At 38.7% G+C, this 20,896-nt stretch overlaps 1 protein-coding gene and 1 long non-coding RNA gene across 2 annotated transcripts in view; one reads left to right on the top strand and one right to left on the bottom strand.

The window, feature by feature from the left end:
* The window catches only part of shtn1 (shootin 1), a 90,094-nt gene extending 72,291 nt beyond the window's left edge, over positions 1 to 17,803 (bottom strand). Inside the window, exons 1-4 of the mRNA XM_048550919.2 lie at positions 17,576 to 17,803; positions 16,547 to 16,745; positions 12,305 to 12,357; positions 973 to 1,033 (exon numbers count right to left, since the gene is read on the bottom strand). Coding sequence (XP_048406876.2) covers positions 973 to 1,033; positions 12,305 to 12,357; positions 16,547 to 16,604 — 172 coding nt within the window. The 5' untranslated portion in view covers positions 16,605 to 16,745; positions 17,576 to 17,803. The remainder of the gene's footprint in view (positions 1 to 972; positions 1,034 to 12,304; positions 12,358 to 16,546; positions 16,746 to 17,575) is intronic.
* LOC132210782 (uncharacterized) overlaps positions 16,478 to 20,896 on the top strand; it is a 46,820-nt gene continuing 42,401 nt past the window's right edge. Inside the window, exon 1 of the long non-coding RNA XR_009446965.1 lies at positions 16,478 to 16,728. This is a non-coding gene — a long non-coding RNA (uncharacterized LOC132210782). The remainder of the gene's footprint in view (positions 16,729 to 20,896) is intronic.

The following is a 20,896-nucleotide window of genomic DNA, read 5'->3' as shown; positions in this document are numbered from 1 at the left end:
ATCCACCACAGATTGCTGAATGGCCTACTGCTGCTCCTATGTCTGATTGTATTATGGTTAGCAGGGAAAGGACAACTTTCTCATTTACTGGCACAGCTCAAGAGCTGCAATGTTGCTTGTTTTGTGGCACAACCAGGTAAAGCTGTAAATCATCAACTGGGCTAGAGTTCGGGTACATCCAGAAGTTGACACAATTTATCGTCCTATTACAGCCCCTCAACATTCGGATCAAAACTGAAAATTCTCCTTTTGTACGGTTGTATTGTATCTTAATTAAAACCAATTTTGATTTGAATTATTGTATAATATTTTAGCATCCAGAAGCTTGCTTTTATATTCTATGGTTTTTACAATTATTCTTTTGCCTTTTTTTCGTCATGTTTAAAGCAGACCTGTGCTTACTACGCAAAATGAAATACTTACCAGTTGCACTAAAAGTTATAAATATTTGAAGAGATATAAGACACTGTCTGTAACACATTGTAACCAATATGTGCCTAGTAGAAGCAAATTTCTTTGCATTACTATTATTGCAGAAAGGACAGGGTGGAGAAAAAGTTTGAAGATGTAAATAATGAATTAACCAATACACAGCATTTGAGATAACTAATCTCCTGAGAAAGCAAATCTGTACTGTTGATCTTTACTTATCGTTTCCTCTTCCTTTCTTTATTTTGATTAAGCTTATAAATGGGTTCTACTCCTGCTCTGTACCAGGTCGGTAATAAAATCAACACAGAAGCTCATTTAGTTCATTGAAGACTGAAAGTCTGGGACAACACCTTGCCTTGTACTCAGGTACTGACAAACCTGGAGTACATTTGCAGAGTTTTCTGTTCCTGATTTCAGATATCCTGCTTTATTTCTACACATTCACACAATAGGTCTCATAAGGCTGCAAATTCTAGAAAACTGACTAGCTTTTTGCAGCTACTGTAACACTCTGACAACACATCAAACATATTGACTTACCTCTATGAAACTCCTTCAGTTGATGAATAGCATTATTGTTTTCTTCAATCAATTTTGCATTCTGTTCATAAAAAGGAAAATGAATCAAAATTACACCAAATGTGTCCACAACATTTTGCTTAGACTTGCCATCATTGATTTACCACTTAACTGTACAGGTTTTAACAATTCTGCTTTTGCTTCTAAAACAAGATAAAGTGCGGGTAGCAGCTTCTTAAACAATGCAGGACAGAGTTGGAATGGCAGCTTCACTGAAAGCAGGAGAGTGAAAACAGTCCGCACCCTTTCAAACAGGACCATGGGGACAGCAGATTCATAAAGAGAAGAGTGGACTCATGTGAAAAGGACTGCAGCAGTGGAAGACAAAAACCAGCAGCAATGAGCTCCTTCAATGTGTTTCTAAACTGTCAGAGCTGAAATGAGATGTCGCAGGAAAACAGGTAGGTGACTAGTGGAGTTTTTCTTCAATGTCTCATTTGATTTCCCAAGTGGTTTAAATCAGAAGACGCATTGCGGCTCGAGAGCACAGATAAGAAGTTCACTTCTAATCTATGTAAATACATTAAAATCCCTCTATGCTGCAGTTTTCATCACTCTCTCCATCTAAATCAGAGCTCTGCCTTCTGATTCTTTCTCTCAAAGTGCATGATCTCACTTTTTACATTAAGCTCCATTTCCCAAACTTTTGCCCACGCAATGTGTATATATCCCTTGTAATTTCATTCTGTCCCCATCACAACATGCCTTCCTACCTAATTTTGTAACGTCCATGAATTTTAATGTGATATACTCTGCCCCCTCTTCCAAGTTATTAATATAGATAATAAATAATTGAGGCCCTAGGTCTGATTCTTATGGCATTCCAACGGTCATGACTTTCCAACCTATATCAGGCCCACTAATCCTAACTCTTCATCTTCTGATATTGAAGTTCCTATATTATTCAATAATGTTTTGTTTGGCCAGTTATGGAATGCCTTCTGGAAATCCAAACGCATTATATCTCCTGATTCCCATTAAGCGACTCAGCTCGTTATTATCACAAAGCAAATTTGTCAAATGTGATTTTCCTTTCACAAAACCACATCGACTCTGTTTGACTGTATTAAGTTTGTCCTGCGAATTCTTCCTTAATAATGGGCTGTAGCATTTTTCCAAAGCCAAATGTTAGGCCTAACATTTCTGTCTCTCTCCTTTCTGCAGCAGTGCCATCTCAAAGAATCCTGTAAGTTTTGGAATATTTTGACCAATGCCTCTATTATCTGCGCAGATACCTCCTCTGAAACCCTTGGATCCAGGCTATTGGGTCCTGGTAACATGTCTGACAAAAATCCCAATAGTTGGCTAAATACTTTGTCACTCATGACAGAGACTATTACAAGATCTTTCCTTCCCCAGCGTCTCTTATTTTTGGATATTTATAATATCCTCCACCATGAAAACTGAAGCAAAATATTTGTTTAAATTAGTTGCCATTTCCCTGTTCCCTTATTATAAATTTCCAGTTAAATTCTCCCCTCAAACCGAATTTGAAATTCTACCAAGACATGATTCTTACAAAGAGGATCCTAACAATGAGATCCCTTAATAGTCCTCTTTATTGCACACTACTAAATCTAAAATAGGCGGTTCCTGGGTAGGCTCTGTAATATACTTTTCTGAGAAATAATCCCTGATGCACTGTACGAATTAGTTTCCCATGTTACCCTTGCCCATTTGATTTGTTCAGTCAATATGAAAATTAAAATCTCCCACGACAATTATAGTGACCTTCTTACATACCTCCGCTATTTTCTGATTTATACCCTTTTATAGTTAAATTCTACATCCCTATCCACGCTTCATCCGTGGCCACACTACCCTGTTCCTGACCAAGACCAAATGCGATATAATTAATTGAAGGATTGTGGCTGTCCCCTGAAAGGTAACGTCAAAGTGCCTCTTTTCCCCTCCAAACCTGATGTGTTTCAATGTCCGCTGCTTGGTCATGAGCTCATTAACTCTGAACTGAATTTCCTTGAATAAGCAACACCGGCTGCAAACGTGGTCACCATGGATCCTACTGGCATCCACCAACTCCCAGACACTTCAGATACAACACATCACCTGTTCAGCCATCTCTATTCTGTTTAATTCATTAATTTGAATGTTCTTGTACATAAAACACATAAGGCTAGCATGCATGGCAATAAGTAATTGAGAAGACAAATGGAACTTTGGCCTTTATTGTTCAGTGGTTGGAAATTAATAATAGGGCAGTCTTGCTACAACTGGACAGGGTGTTAGTGAGGCTGCATCTGACGTTCTGTGTACAGTTTTGGTACTTGTATTTAAAAAGGATACATTCACATTGGAGGCAGTTCAAAAGTGATTCATTAAAATTATTCTTTGGATTTATTTGAATGTCTAAACAAGTTAGGCCTTTATTCCTTAGAGTTTAGAAGAATAATTTTATTGAAACATACAAGATTTTGAGGGGGCTTGACAGGGGACTGTTGAAATGAGGTTTTCACTAATGAAGGAACAAGGCCATTTAGCTCATTGAGTCTGCCCTGCCACTGAATGAGCTCATGGCTGATGTGATAATAATTAACTCCACTTTCTTGCCTTACATGCATAAGCGTCGATTCCCCTGCTGATTTAAAGCTATCTTAACCTTGACTACACTTCAATGACAACTTCAACAGCCTTCTGCAGCAAGGAATTCCACACATTTACAACCTACTGACAGAATAAGTTCCTCCTCATCTCTTTCTTAAAGGTACCACCCACAGTGAGAGACGCCCCGGGTCCCGGACTCTCTCAAAAGGGGAAAACAACCTTACTCCATCTACCCTGCAAAGTCCCCCAAATATGCTTCATTAATGTTGCCTGTCACTCTTCTAAATGCGTACAGGATCCATCTACTCATCCTTTCTTCATAAGAAGGTCCCCCCCATACCTGAAATCCAATTTATGTATACTGTAGTTTTCTCCAATGAAAAATTAGAAAGCTAAGGTAAGGAAGAAGATATTGCAGTCTCTCAGCATTGTTGCCATTTATTCAATTTTCCTCCTATTGTTTCTTACTGTCACATTCTGCATAAAAACTCATTCTCTTCTCTGCTACCAAAAGTGGTAAAGGAATTGTTAAAACCCTTGCCATCTCGATCTTCACCTCCAATGCGAAGAGCTCGCAGATTCTTCTTTGTCTCCATCAGGATTCAGACAATTAAACTGCTTCCTGTTGTTTCCCTCCTTTCTCAAAAGTTACCATGTTAAATTCACCCTGTTCCCCCTCATTTCACCTTGACTTTGCACCTTTCTCCAGTTTCACTCCAGTCTCTGCGCCATTCCAACAATGGTCTCTTGCAGGTCACTTTGCCCAAGACACCTATCTCCCATTTCCTCTTTATCAGAGCTGTTGAAAGGTCAGCTTTTTGAAGCATCAACTCTGTTCCTCTCCACAGATGTTGCCTAACTGCGAAGTATTTCTGATTGTTTTGTTATTATTCCGTATAATTTCATAGCAACTTTAAAAGCAAACCAATGAAATGTTCACTTTTGTAACACCCAGTTCATTTCCTGGTTCTGTTATGTTTGTGGTTCACTAGAACCAGAATCAGAACATAAAGTAGATGATGGCAAACTTGAACCGGGAATACTTCAAACTGCATCCTCAAAGCTCCACAGTCTGTCCTAGACTGCGCCTCCAGTCCCGCCCCCAGGTCACCTGACACTAACTCTTAAGGGGACAACACACACCCAACTACATGAATAAAAGGTTCCCATATTAGGCTGATATTGTCCTCTCACCTCGCTAATTGCCCACCTCTCCACCAGCCATGCTCACATCATCAATCTCTCCTTAAACACCTGCCCTTGACATTCTGCCTCTGCTCCTATTACTCTGGAGAGGAAAGAAAGGCTGGAGACAGAGTCCTGAAATGGAGGTCTATCTTTCCTCCAGTTACACATACGAATGTCTCTTATCAAATTTCTATCCTGTTACAATATTAAAATGTGCCTCAGCCACAAGTTTTGTGTGACTGATCAGTTCTCTCCGTCCATTACTTTTATCTTGTTGAAGCCTCTCTCTTGGATTTATCATATCACAACCCCCTCCAACAACTCACTTCTGTTGTCCAACTAGTTGGACTGCCTTCATTCAATTTCATTCCTATCAACAGAATCATAGTCAGGAAATCACCTTGAATAATATTGCTTTCCCTTCCACACTATTTTCACTGGAGTTTCATTCTCCTGTAAGAATCCATCCTTTCCTGCTCCTAAGGTGCTGCTTGGCCTGCTGTGTTCATCCAGCTCTACACCTTATCTCGGATTCTCCAGCATCTGCAGTTCCTATTATTTCTCATCCTTTATGCCTGCCTATTTCCAATCTACACAATTTCTCTCAATTGCATTGTCCAGAGCCACAACACCAGACTCTACGACTAAGTTGAAGGAATTCAGCTCTATCTCACCATCACCCCTCTTGAACCCTTCACAGTCTCTGGTTTATCACACTGCTTGCCCAATGTCTGGTATTCGATTAACAGAAATAGCCTCTTCTGTAAAGTCCCAGTATATTTCACTACATTAAAATAATAGCAACTGGAAATTGGTATTGGTGTGCTCTCTGGTTCCTTTTTGCAACATGCAATGAACTTACAGCATAAAGGCAGATCATAAATCCTAAAGTGGAAAGATTACTTAGAGAAGGCATTACTTTGAGAAATAGAAGTTGAAATATAGAACTGACTATTCTAGAGTTGGATCTGGATGTATGTCAGTTTGCTGAACAGCTTTTTACAAAAAAACAAAAAAAAACAAAGAAACAAAGAAAACTACAGCAACATGCACAGGCCCTTTAGCCCACTAAGACTGTGCCAACACACAATGCCTTTCTGAACTAAAATCTTTTTGCTTCTATATGGTCTGTATTCTACTATGTCCTGCCTATTCCTATACCTGTCAAGATGCCTCTTAGAAGTTGCTATTGTATCCGCCTCCACCACCTCCTCTGGCAGCACATTCCAATCAGTTACACTCTCTTTGTAAAAACTTTTCTCTCATATCTCCTTTAAACTTACTCCCTTTTACTTTAAACTTCTGTCCCCAAGTATTTGACATTTTTATCCCAGAGAAAAGGACTGAATGGATAGTCAGAGTCTGTGCCTCTCATAATTATGTAAGCTTCTATCAGGTTGCCATTCACCCTTCAACATTCAAGTGAAAACAAACTAAGTTTGCTCATCACTCCTTGTAACTAGTCATCTCCAAATCAGGCAACATGCTGGTAGACCATTTCTGTACCCTCTCCAAAAGCCTCCACATCTTTCTGGTGGTATGGTGACCAGAACTGTATACAATATTCCAGATGTGGCCTAACTAGAGTTCTATACAGCTGCAAAGTGACTTGCTAACTTTTACATTTGATGCCCTTACTGATGAACGCAAGCATGCCATATGCCTTCTTGACCACTTTATCCAGTTGTGTTGCCACCTTCAGGGAACTGTAGACTTGTACACCTTGATCCATCTGTATGTTGACGCTACTAAGTGTTTGCCATTTACTGCATACTTTTGTCCTGCATTAGATCTTTTAAAATGCATCATCCTCTATTTGTCTGGATTAAACTCCACCTGCCATTTCTCCGTCCAAGTCTCCAGCCAATCTATTATTTGCTGCGTCCTCTAGACAATTCCTCCTCATTATCTGCAGCTCTCCCAATCTTTGTGTCATTCACTAACTTACTAATCAGGCCACCTACATGCTCCGAATCAATTATATACAGCAAACTTTGCTTTAACCAGCACCTTATGAACTGGTACTCTTTATAAGCCAGAAAAATTTACATACCTCAAACACCGCAAAGTTTGCTGCATTATTTTTTTCTAATTACTAAAGTTTTAAAATTTATTTAGTTCAATGTAAAATTCTATTGTTCAATCGAATGGCAACACAAAATATCAACAGGTGGTTAAATTTCCAATTTCTCTGCATATACTACAATCTACAGTGATATTTGAGTCGTCAGTTGAGGGTCAAACTGAGAAAGCAGGTAAGTTTTATTTAAGGCAAAGTTGCATTATTATTTAAGTGATTCATGCTGCGAATAAAATGTGTAATAGTGATGCGTATGCCCGCTGCATTATATTTCTAAGTCTTAGTGTGTGTTTTTACATCAATTATGTGGACCAATTGATTATCTTGGTTAGCACTGATGCCTCATAGCACCAGGGACCTGCATTCAATTCCACCCTCGGGCAACTGTCTGCGTGGAGTTTGCACATTCTCCGCGTGTCTGCACGGGTTTCCTCCGAGTGCTCTGATTTCTTCCCACAATCCAAAGATGTGCAGGTTAGGTGGACTGGCCATGCTAAATTTCCCATAGTGTCTAGATGAATTAGTCATGGGAAATGCAAGGTCACAAGGATAGGGTAGTGATTTAGATCTGAGTGGGATGCTCTTTTGAAGGACAGTGTGGACTCAATGAGCTGAATGGCCTGCTTCCATACTGTAGGGGTTCTATGATCCGGAATATTTGATTAACCAGCACATCCTGGGTCCCACAGGTGCCAGTTAATAAAAGGTTTGCCGTATAATACAAACAACAGCACTGATCCTTGCAGAACACCACTGGTCACAGATCTCCAGTTAGAAAAACACCCTTCCACCGCAACTCTCTCTCTTTTATCACTAAGTTAGTTCTCTATACATCTTTCCAGCTCACTGTGATCCCACATGACTTCACCTGTTGCATCAACAAACCATGAGGGCCCTTGTCAAAGGTCTTGCTAAAGTCCAAATAGACAACATCTACTATCCTGCCCTCATCCATCATCTTTGTCACTTCCAAACAAAATGCTATCAAGTTTGTGAGACATGGCCTTCCCCATACAAAGCCATGCTGCCTAATGCTGGTTTGTTTATTTTTTTCGAAATGAGAATAAATCCTATCCATAAGAATCTTTTCCAATAATTTTGCTACCACTGACACAAGGCTCACTGGACTTCAATTTCACTGATTATCTGTCACCCTTGTTAAACAAAGGAACAACATCGGCTATTCTCAAGTCATCTGGGCCTCTCCTGTGATTTTTCATCTCTCAAGCAATGCATTATTTCTTCCAGCATTCTTTTTGCACTTGTGGGTTTCCTGGCTCAGCAATGAAACATGATTCCCCTGATGTTTCTAAAGTCATAATCAACAGAAAGTTTACATGCAGTTATAATTCTGCCCAGCCCTAAAATGTGTTAAATTTAAAATTCCCACACTGTACGGGCCATGGTTAAAAATAAGGTGTTGCCCACTTAAGAAACAGATGAGGAAGAGCAAAATTCTCTCAAGGTTGAGTGTCTTTGAAATTCCATTCCTGGAAAGGCACTAGATGCAGATTCTTTAAACTTTTTTGAGGCACAGGTAGATAGATTCTTGATTACCTGAAGGGGATAAAAGGTGACTAGGGCATGCAGGAATGTGAAGTTGAGGTTCAAATCAAATCACTCATGATCGTATTGAAAGGCAGAGCAGGCTGGAAAGCCATATAGCCTACTGTTGAAGTGATAATGAGAACTGCAGATGCCTTCAGAAGGGTCTAGGCCCGAAACGTCAGCTTTTGTGCTCCTGAGATGCTGCTGGGCCTGCTGTGTTCATCCAGCCTCACATTTTATTAGCCTACTGTTGCTCTTTGTTTGCATGTTTGTAAATATGGTATATGCTCCTGACCCTACAATTGGGCACTTTTGCTTATCTGGAGATCATTGACGCTGACGCCGGTGCGTGTAAAGGAAACAGTTTCATTTCCCAATCTGGAGTAAATTTACATTAAAAAATAATCAGTTGGACAGACGTAAAAGTAAATAATTTAAAGGTTATAAATGTCAGGGTACTGAGATCTCTGTTTAAATAATCATCTTTTGTCAGCAAACAAAGCTCTGTTCAAATGTGCCATTGAAGATACAAATAACGCTATAGCACAGGACGGTCAACTGTACATTGTGTTCTACAAGTTCCATCTTGTGAACTGTTATTTACACAACACCACACCAAACTGAATTTATAATTTATAGTTTAAAGAGAATGAAAACAAACTATGCTAACAGGTGTTAGTAAAAAGTATGAACTTTGTACTGTGGTTGTATTCAAATGTTTAATCACCACTTTCCAACACATCCTTGTGAAATTAAGGTATTGTACTCTCTTCTGAGGCAGGAAAGATGCTTGCCCTGAAGTGGCCGCTAGCAAAGGTTTGAGTTGGGGGCCCTTTCATTTTTGTTTCAAACAGTGAAATCAAAATCAACTTACAATCATAGAATCCCTACAGTGTGGGAGCAGGCCATTTAGCCCATCAAGTCCACACCAACCCTCTGAGGAGCATTCCACTGAGACTAACCCCCTACCAGATCCTTGAAACCCTGCATTTCACATGGCTATAGCGTGCACATCTCTGGATGTGGGCAATTTAGTATGGCCAATCCTCCTAACCTGGACAACTTTGGATTGTGGGAGGAAACAGGAGCACCCAGAGGAAACCACACAGATAAGGGGAGAACGTGCAAACTCTTCCAACTCAACACAGGCAGTTGTGTGAGGGTGGAATCGAACACAGATCCTTGGCACTGTCAGGTAGCAATACTATCACTGAGCAACCGTGCTGCCTTTTTTACCGAATCAAGTGTCAAATTTGTACAGATAACATCATGATAGATTATATTTGCAATGGGGAACTAAAAGGAGTTGACAGAGTGACGAGAAATTAACAAATACTACAACAAGGAATTCTTTCAGTGGAGTGTCCCTGATGGGGTCAGAACCTTGTGCATTGTCTTAATGCTACCCCTGTCTGTATGAATGATTAATGGATGGCAGCTCAATTTTATGAAGGATGTTTCTTCGAAATTATGTGGCTGAGAGAAGACACATTAATAGCAAGGGAATCATACTAATATATGATGAGTGTGCAGATAACATTTGGGAAGGTTGAGGGACTTGTTAGCAAATGCTGAGAACATATAACCATACTTCTCAGCGATAGTAACAAAATGTGAAAATTCAATAATTATTTAAAACATCACTTAACATGGAGAACTCCTGCACTCAGTGGAGAGTTATCTGCAAGAAATCATCTTTCTAAGATACAAATAGAGCTTCTTGCTCAAATATGTGTGCTAATGTGAATTTAAAATTATATTTAAGAGCACAATGTTTGATTCACTGAGTAGATAACAATGTTACATACTATTAAGGTGAGATCAACTTTGTTTAGAATATTTTAGTGACCACATGAACTTGACATTGAATGAGGATGAAACTCAAAAATAAATTTCCTCTTACTCTGGACAAGATCATTCTACAATTCAAAACGTAAATTTCATGTTTATATTATTCCTGTTTGGTCCATCAACACTACTGGTTAAAATGATTTAATTTTACTTAGCTTTTATTTTCATTATTCTTTAACCAAAAATAACCTATATTATTGGTTTACACATTTATATTAAACAATTAAAGTAAGGTATATTTTATGCAACACATTGGAAAAACACATGGCAATTACCTTTATGATCCCTGCTCAAGATTCATAACATTATGCTGCATGATCACAATTGTAATTGTGTTAAGATATAATTAACAATAGATTTCCATTAAAGTCACAACCTATTCAGCAACTCCATTGACCCAGAATCCACTAAATACTCAATTATATTTAATTAAATAATTCACTTTGGAATATATTCAATACATTAAAATGACAGTAAATGAACAACAATGCACTGAATTAATAGAAGTTAATGAAAAATTCTATTATTGCAACAGTGCCAATGATCCGTAGTGCAAGGCTGTATAAACAGAGACAGTTCCGTACCTCAATTCCATTGTCCAGCTTAAGGATAACATATATAGAGCTATGTGACTGATGGCTTGTTTTTACAATAACTCAAAATTTGTAACATCCCATGGGAGAAATGTCATGTTTGCTTTTTGCATTTCAGTAACAAAATGCAATTAAGAGACAATACCTAATTTTGCAGCGAGCATTTTGAACCACATCATTTCTATGAATGTCATTCAAATTTATAATTAAGGAGGATTTGAATAGACCAGTTATAATTAGTAATTAACTAGTCAATCTGTGTGGTGTTTCACATAAAGAATTGGTATTCTAAGACCATATTAGAAGGAAGATAACCGGATACAGAAGGAAAGGAATAACAAGAGAGGGGAAGAGGAGGGAGAAAGGAAGACAAAATCAGAGAAAAGGGTATCGGAGATGGGGACAAGACAGATATGTGTCAAAAGTGAAAGATATAGGCATAAATGGAGCAGCATAGAGAAACAGACAAAGAAAAGGGCATTACAGGATAAGAGTGGAGTGTAAAATAGAAAATGTAGGTATTGATGAAAATGTAAGGAGGCATACAGGACGCAATAGCGAAATAAGAAGAAAAGAGTTTAAGAAAGAGGAGGACGAAAATAAGGAAAGAATGGGAAGGAAGGATAAAGAGGGCAAGGCAACAGAAAAGAATGAGCAAGGTGACAGTTGGAGAAAGAAAAGACACTGGAAGATGCTTGGATTATTAGAACAGTTGGAGAGAGGAGGTGCAGCATAGAATTTGAGAAATCATCTTATTACATGTGGCAGAGGATTGAGTTATTGGACAACAAAAATGCACTAGATCAGTAGGGACAGAACAAGCCTATTTACCTGTTTAGTGAGTAGGGAAAGGCAAGAGGGGAATGTGCTTCAGGGTGGGGGTGGTGTTAAAACAGCATCAAGATTTGTCAATATGCAGGTAACAGGTCCAATCAGGTCATGAAAGCAGATGAGGGTGGAGAGCCAAACTGATTCAGTGGTAAAGTAGATAACAGGGATAAATGAATATCATGTACGGGAGTTGTAAATAGCTTACTTTTTGCAAGCTTAATTTGCTCATGCTTGAGGGTTCTTATGGCACAGTGGCAGCGTCTCTGTTCAGGGCTAAGACACCTGGATTCAATTCCCATCTGCTCCAGCGTTGTGTAATAACATATTTGAATTGGTTAATTAGAAAATATCTACTAGCTTATGCTTTAAAAAAAATCATATCTACAGGCTATGTGGGTTAGCCATGAGAAATACAGGGTTACAGGGATTAAAGGGGGCATAGGTCTGGCTGGTGCGCTTTTCAGAGGGTCAGCGTGGACTCGATTTACTGAATGGTCTACTTCAACACTGTAGGGATTTTATAGTAGGCTGTATATAGGAGCTATTACCAAGTGCAAATCTCTTTGATCCATAAAGTAATTAAAGAATTCTATATCATATAGGATAGTCAGTCAGTTTGAACTATTAGAAAACTACTAACCTGATCTTTTATTCTCTCATTTTCTTTTATCAGTTCTTCACATTCATCAATTGCTAAAGTGGAGGGAAAAGACACTTCAAATAGAAACCAAGATAATACAATATTCAATTTTTACTCCAGGATATTACATTGTAGAGGTGCCAATGACTATTCATCAAGCTTAAAAATACTGGAAAAAGGTATTTATTCACAACTCAAAGCTCTGTATTAAAGTTACCTCCAGTAAGGGATAGACATTTAGTTAAGATTATCATACATAGAATTAAAGGACCAGAAAGAAAATATTAAACACAGGGTGAATAGACTATGGAATCCACAAACCACACACTCTAACAGGAAAATTACATGGATATTTGAAAGATATTCAGAATTTTTATTCCTACATCCATTTCTCTTATGCTTGTCAATGAAAAGCAGTATGATTTTATACTTTGAGCTGCTTGGACATTCTGCTGAAGTTGACCTTTGAAAATGCCATGTGAAAAAGTACGCATCTGTGGAACATTTGTATAATCAGATGACACTCACGCTGGTTCCTGCTCAGGCAGAACAATGACAGCTTAAAATTGCTTGCGTTTGTCTGTTCACAGAAGGTAGGTCAGCTCTTATTCACCTCATAAGATGTGGATTGATTTTCTTTGCTGACCAATTATCATCTATTGGTGTAAAATTTACTTCACACATGGTTTGTAATAAAGAAGTTTGTCTTTTCAGTCACTGGTTTACTCTCTTCCTTTGCCTTTAGATCATATGTCTTATTTATTGATGGGTGTAGGCACAGATTAAATAAATAGATAGTTACTAAGACAATCCTTGGTGCAGATTTGGTGGGAGAACCATCTTATACTGTGACATTCAACAATTACATAAACTGTCAATGCACCTTACTTCTTCAGAGTTTGAAGCTATATCTCAAGATTCTGTACTGCAACAATCCATAAGAGTTTTCAATATTTTAGTCCTCCATAAAATAAATAAAACTAGAGTCTTAAATCTGAATTCACAGCCAAATATCATGAATTGCGTAACAGTTGGATTATCCTTTACTGTATCATTTGCAATGCCTGCATATGCTTCCCGTAATCCTGACCAGAATAATTTGCAGTCCTCCAGATGTGGCCTTGACAGTACTGTGAACAGGCTCAGTATCACGCTGTGGTTTTATAAAACAGGGTATAGTTAAATTACCTTACTGTTGCCACATAACTGGTTTCAATAGAATATACACCAATGCCTGCAGACCCATGTCTGATGTTTTATCCTCTAGCCTAGAGTCATTTTCTTTATCTTTATTTCTTTTCTGCAGTCTTATTCAATGTAATTTATTGTGCAAACTAATGAGAATATATACGAGCCACCTTCCTGACATATCTAAAAATCTATGCACTCAGTTTGCCTGTTTCCCATTGTTTGACACTCCTAAGCCAAATTACATATCATCTAAAAATGGTGCTTTGTTTCTGTCCCTAGTAACAAATCATTTATATTCACCTCAAACAGCAATGGCTAAGTACTGATTACTATGGCACCCCTACTAGTCTCTGTCATTTTGATACAGATCTATTCACAAACACTTTTTGCTTTATTCTGATCTTGGCAGCATCCAATCTCGTTCAGACTCTCATCTCATTCTATTGTCATTCTGTCATATAAACTCATTGCTTGTGTTATACGAGATCATAAATTTTAATGAAATGTAAACGTATCAAATTCATGGATTTTGTTAGCAAGGTCTATCATGTTTTCTGTCTTAGTTGTTTTACAATGCCTTCATTCACAATGCCTTTTTATAGAATCCCTACAGTTTAGGAACAGGCCATTCAGCCTATTTGAGTCAACACCGACCCTCTGAAGAGTATTCCATCCAGACCCACCCCATTGCTGTAACACTGCATTTCCCATGGCTAATCTACCTAGTCTGCATCTCTTTAGATTGTGGGAAGAAACTGCAGCACATGGAGTAAACCCTGGCAGACAAAAGAAGAATGTGTAAACTCCACACAGGGAGTCGCCCAAGGCTGGAATTGAGCCTGAATCCCTGGCACTTTGAGGCAGCAATGCTAACCACTGAGCCACCATGCCACCCTCTTTTGATGTAGGCTTCCCCTACATCAAACGATAAGCTCACTGGCTTAAAATTTGCTGCATTTAACTTACTGCCCTTTCTTTTTAAAGAAAGATTGCTGTCATGTTTCCAAAAACTTTCTTTGTCACTTCTATTTCTAATGACTCCCCAAAGAATAGCATGAATGTGACCAATTAAGAATAAAAGCAAAATATTGGGGATGTTGAAATCAGAAACACAAAGTGCTAGAGAAACTCAGCAGATCAGGTAGCAACTGTGGAGAGAGAAACAGAGCTAATGTTTTGAGTCCTTCTTCAGAAGGTAATTAAGAACCTCTGTCCAAAGGCTTGAAGTAACGGTGAGGAGCTGAAGAAACATAGCAGGCCAGGCAGCATCAGAGGAGCAGGAAAGCTGATGTTTCGGGGTCAGGACCGTTCCTCAGAAAATACTTTTCGGAAAAATTCTCTGCAGGGTCCCAACCAGAAACGTCAGCTTTCCTGCTCCTGTGATGCTGCCTGACCTGCTATGTTCCTCCAGCTCCACACTGAGCATCAGCATCGGCAGTTCTTACGATCTCCAAAGGCTTGAGTTGTCTTCCTTTCCTTGGCTTATAAATTAGGTTTTGTGGTGAAGAGGTCTGTCCCTACCTCTGCACCAAAAGGTGCAGGTTTAGTTCCTACTTGCCCCGAGAGATATGCTAAGATATGAAGAAGGGTCTAGGCCCGAAACGTCAGCTTTTGTGCTCCTGAGATGCTGCTTGGCCTGCTGTGTTCATCCAGCCTCACATTTTATTATCATATTTGAACATGTTGAGTACAAAAAAAATCATAACTGAACATCTTTCTAAATATTGTATTTTTTTTCCAAAGCTTCCTTTCAACTTGCAATCAGTTTCTCTCTCTTTAGTACCTTATTTTTATAATGTCTCAATCTATTCTGCTGTAGGAGACAATGAACAACCCCATTGGTGGCTATATCGATGTTTTCCTTTGGTTAAGTTTTATGAAAATCCCTTCCTTTAACAGTATATAGTATAGTATAGTATACAAAACTAGACTTAAAAGCAATACCTACAGGGAGAATAGTAATCTAAGAATAATTTCACAAATTCTGACAGTTTAAGTATTAGTAGATCTTCTATTTTGGCGCAATAATTTCCCACAGGTGAACTGGTTCTTACCATCAGTTCAAACTAGTTTCCGATCCAAGTCACAAAGTTGAAAGGTAACTGACTCCGTCACTCAAATTCAAAACATCAATTCTGTAAACTTGCTTGATCTGACTTAATGCTGCCTTTGCATAGGAAAGGCAGCACCTTTGCATAGGAAATTAGGGAGTTTGTAGTTTGTTGATCCCAGTTATTTAAAGCGACGGTCTCACGTCAAGACAACTGCTCGATTTACACGCATTTTAAAAATAATTAGTTTTGGCAAATTGCTGATACCAGGATTATACGGGTGATAATTGTATCATTGACAAATTAGGGTCATCATTAATCGCTGCACATAGCATTTAACGTCTGATAGTAGATCTGCCACTAAAAACACTGCAATAACGGAGTTACATTGTAACATCTGTCAATAATACCACGGCAATGTACGAACTTTGCAAGATCCATCTCCGATTTAACTGCAATTATAATGTCGAATGCACTCAAGAATGAAGCTGAGGCCTCTAATGGATTTACTTCATTGAAGCAAATATGGTATCCACACACATACATAAGTTTATAAGATGTGCAAATTAAGTTAAAGGCGAAATTATTTCTACACAGAATCAGACAGTCCCTCCCACTTGCACTACCAATGTTCTTGAAAAGTGCCAAATGTGATATTTAATTTGACACCACCTGAGAGTGTCTACAATCGGCAGACTGAAAAAGATAGCCTCTTTAAATAAGCGAGGAAGCCGAAGTTTTGATCCGGATCTCAGATATTTCATAAAAGCCGAAAAAACTGTAGATGCTGAGAAAGGTCAGCAGGTCAGACAATAGAACGGAGAAAGGATCACTGAACCTGAAACGTTAACTCTGATTTCTCTCCATAGACGCTGCCAGATCTGCTGACCTTTTTTTCCTAGCAATTTCTGTCCTTGTCTCGGATGTTTCAAATCATTTCAGGATTTATCACTAGCTGCCGTGACGCCACATGCATCTCCTCTTTAATACTCGCACGCACCTTGTTTCGACAATTCGTTCGGATTTCTGATGTGATTTTCTTCCTCACCAGAGGCCATCTTTGCTCGGGACTGAGAGTGAGTTACTCCGGTCCCGGATTTGAAATGTTCACAGGAAGCGGAGAGATTGCCCGATGCTGGCTCACATCCAGTTGGACCTCACTCCCTAGTGAGCTGCAGTCAGGTAATTCTCGAACACACCTTGGAAACAACGCCACAGGGAACAAAAGGATTGTTTCATTGAAAGGAATCTAGTTCTAGATGGGGTTGAAAAATAAAGTGCTTATAATTAAGCTCCTGTTTCAAATGTTTGGGCCTGAACCGTCATTTTTTATTTCCTGGGCTTATGATTACATTTAAAAAGGAATTTGGGTGTAATCGCGGTATAGTGTGTAAAATTACATGCTGTACAAAAGTCGATTTACGCCCTTTCAGCAACCAGTTAGCAAATTCCACACCGTATTTAGAAACCAGTATAATACTGATTTTAAATTTTCCATTAACTTGATTGGGTTCAAAGGGCTGTCGACTGGGATGTTGTTTTCCCCATCTCCACGTTGGAACAGACGCGCAATTGAAGATTTTATAATAGGAAGTGTGGAATAGACTAGGGGGCCAGTACGTTACACTTGAAGCCTAAAATTGCTCTAACGGCTGATCTCATACTGTAATTTTAAAACTTAGTTCGAGTTCGATAGGATAAGTGCGGTGTTAGTTTATTGAACCCTGATGATCCTTTACACAGCAAGAGCTCCACTGTAATTGCAGATTAGTGGTAGTGAGAGAGCAACCGCGAACCCATCGGAAAACAAAGGCACAACCCCTGGGTTTGAACTTGTGGTGATAGTTCAAAAACTGATCCACGTAAATATAGAGTTTGGATTCAAATAGCTTCTCTCAAATATAAACTTCGGAAGTGTAGTGTTGTAACGTCTGAAACGCATTTTGAGTTTTCAAACAGCACACTGGAATCATAGAATGACATTGAAAGAACTAGTTCAAGGACGATGACAATTTTATCAGAGGCCTACCTCAATCAATCTCACGCTTTTTCCTTCGATGTTACTGTTGAAACGTATTAAATCGTTTTCGAAATACGTCTTCAATTCCCTTTTAAAAATTAGCAGAGTCTGCCGCTGGCTTACCCAGATACTAAACCCACAGCCAAGCTCTTACTCAGATAATGGAATCTCTAGCGTCTGCAGTTCCCAAGATAACAAAGTGTGGAGCTGGATGAACCCAGCAGCATCTCAGGAGCACAAAAGCTGACGTTTCGGACCTAGACCCTTCATCAGAGAGATCCTATCTGATGAAGGGTCTAGGTCCAAAACTTCAGCTTTTGTGCTCCTGAGAAGCTGCTTGGCCTGCTGGGTTCATCCAGCTCCACACTATCTTCCAAACTCTTACTGCCCTGTCTTAAATCATAGCAAATCCTGCTTGTGATAACCAGTGTTTCGACTTACTCTTCAGAAGGCACCATCTTGACTTGTAGTAATCCCATCTTTCTTTGTTTTCGAATGTCTCTCCATAGCCTCTTCCCTTCCTTTGTTTAATTTCATCCAGCTCCAAAATCTTCCAAACTAACCCTACTTGTCCAATTCAGGCCCCAGAACATTCCCAATATTAGTCATGTAATTGATGCCTGTGGTTTCAAATGTCCTTAAATCCCACTACCCACCTTTCTCTCTCTCTTCCCCCCCCCCCCCCCCCACCCCCCAGCACCATTTATCTGCTCCTCACCTCTCTATCCATGCAGCTAGGTATAAGCTTTATTCTAATGACCCTATGAAGTACGAGAACATTTTACATGAAAGGCACTGTAGTTAAGTTGTTCATATAATACACTGAACCTTTTTAATGTGTTGCATAGAAGTTGTCATCATGCCCTGGATCATTTGAAAATTATGTTAATGTCTTGTGATTGCTGATTTTCCTGTCTCTCTAACAGTTGGTTTTTGCAGCACATTTGATGACTGGTGCAGTCGATGTCCTTTTATTCCAATCCCACATCACGTTGTCTCTATGTTAAGGCATTTCAAGGGTTCAGCCAACTAGTTGTTAAAATATCCAAAAGGTTGCTGCATATACCAAGTCAGTCTATTGGTCCAGCCCTCCATCACTCTTGAGCTAGGGGAGAAAACCTCAAAACAAAATTCTAAAAACTTCCTGCTCCTTACTTAAGAAGGTGACAGTTTATTGACCCCTCTAATGTCAAAGCTTCTCCCTATCTTGTTACTGCCTCAGAATTTTGCGTTTCAATCAGATCCCCTCAGCCTGCATTGCTTCAAAAGAAAACTAAATTGCTCCAGCCCAGGCCCCATTGTGGTGAATCTCTTCTCATTCTGCCTTCTGCAATCACACCCTTCCTATAGCAAAGCATCAAGTTTGCCAACAGCAATGGCCTCATTAACATTACACACAACTTCAATCATAATCATTTGTATTCTAGGCCTCGCCTCAAAAGGCAAGTATCTCATGCCTTCACCAGCCTATCCACGTACCTAGCTGCCTTCAATGACTTATGGACTTCAAACCAAGATCTGTAGATCTCGGTCTCACTATTCAAAAATCTACTCTCGCACTTTGTTAGTCCTTTCAAAATGTATCACCTGACATCAAAAGGTGAAACGCAACGTGGTATTGTTCAGTCCTTCTAACTGTGCTGTCTATAGTGTCTTGTAGTCTAAAGGCTTTCCTGACTATTTATCTCACTGCCAATTTTCATGTCATTGTGACGTCACAGATCATATCTCTGAACTGCCAAAGCACATCTCCTGTACTGGCTTTGTCTTTCTGTAACAGAACTAGCTTCTGACACCATTTTAGTAAGTCTCCTTTGAAATAAAAGCAAAACAAGCAGACTTGCTGAACTTTTTCAGCACTTAGTTTTCATTTCAAACCTCTTGAGCTCCTTTTAAGGCTTGAATATCCTTCATGACATGTGGTGCCAAGAATAGGCTGCAATCTATTATTCAATGTGACATTTAAAGATAACCTTCCTTTTGCATTTGCAGCCTCTAAGGCCCAGTAGTAAATGCAGTAAACTATTTCCTTACACAAACAATTCTGTATAAAAGGAACTTTACTTGTGAAATGTATTTTCTTAATATAATTGAATAAAGTCAGCTAAGAGCATCTGATACAATTTACATATCAGGTTTTCCTCATCCAAATGGTTTGAGAAATAGTTGCAAGACAAGAATAAAACACTTGAAAACTAATGATTATCAGATGTTGCTAATACTGCCCAGTAGAACAGATATCACAAGATGGAACCAATAGACACTGAAAAAAACTGTTATTCTTAAATAACTGTAATACAGAAATTCTGCCAAGTAACACCAGCCATCAACTCCAATAACATTTCCAACCAGCTGATAAGAACCAAATGTTAATTATATACCTCACATCTACTCACTGTTTGAACTACTCAGGAAATCATGTGAAACAGACTCAAACCTATGTGTGCACGTTCTTAATGTTGAACTGTTAATAGCTTTGGCTCCTGGCGAACTATTCAGCAATATAACAATCTAGCTCCAATTTTCACCTATTCTTGGTCTTTATTTGCTTGCAGCTTGAAGATTGAATGAGATGATTGTTGAGGGACTGGGAGTAAATGCCTAATTGTGATGCTTTAGGCCATATATTTTTTCTGACTGTCAATGTGATACATTTGTTATGATCAGTGACAGCATATGCACATAATCATGGGTATATCCAAATCATCATGCATATTAATACCAAGCTAGATAACAACCCTGTGATAGATACAGAACGAACAGCATTTTGCTTTAAAAGTATCCCTCCTTCTTGTAGATATATTTGGGTATTTTGACTTTGTTGTCCTGCAATAATATTTTTGATTCAATCCGATCACTGTCAGGACTGGAATTTCACAATACCTTCATCTTAATGCAGATGTTATAAATGACTCACAAAAGGGAGTCAAAGGATATATTGTTACACAGCACAATAATCAGGTGGTTATAGACAAAGTATTTGATTTTTTTACATCCATTGTTCAGAGGAAAACAGTTCATATTTCATTCAACTATTTCAATTATTTTTTATATACTGACAGCTTACTCGATTGCTTTCCTTAAATTCTTTCAGTTTTCTCTTCCATGTTTGAGGCGCTGTTGCTCGATTCTTAATAGGTCATTTCTTGAATAACTTTGTACTTTATGAAGGAGTGAAAATAAGTAAAATTGTCTTCAATAATAAAAATCAATCACAGAACACAAAAACTGAAAATGTTGCTCTCTAAGACACCAGTATGGGACATGGAAACATTTATTGTGATTTTGAACAACGAGAGCACAGATTAAGACAAAAGCAAGCCCCCTTCA

Source organism: Stegostoma tigrinum, chromosome 20 (genome assembly GCF_030684315.1).
Source record: "Stegostoma tigrinum isolate sSteTig4 chromosome 20, sSteTig4.hap1, whole genome shotgun sequence".
In the NCBI taxonomy this organism is placed as follows: Eukaryota; Metazoa; Chordata; class Chondrichthyes; order Orectolobiformes; family Stegostomatidae; genus Stegostoma; species Stegostoma tigrinum.
This window is presented reverse-complemented; position numbering and strand designations above follow the sequence as displayed.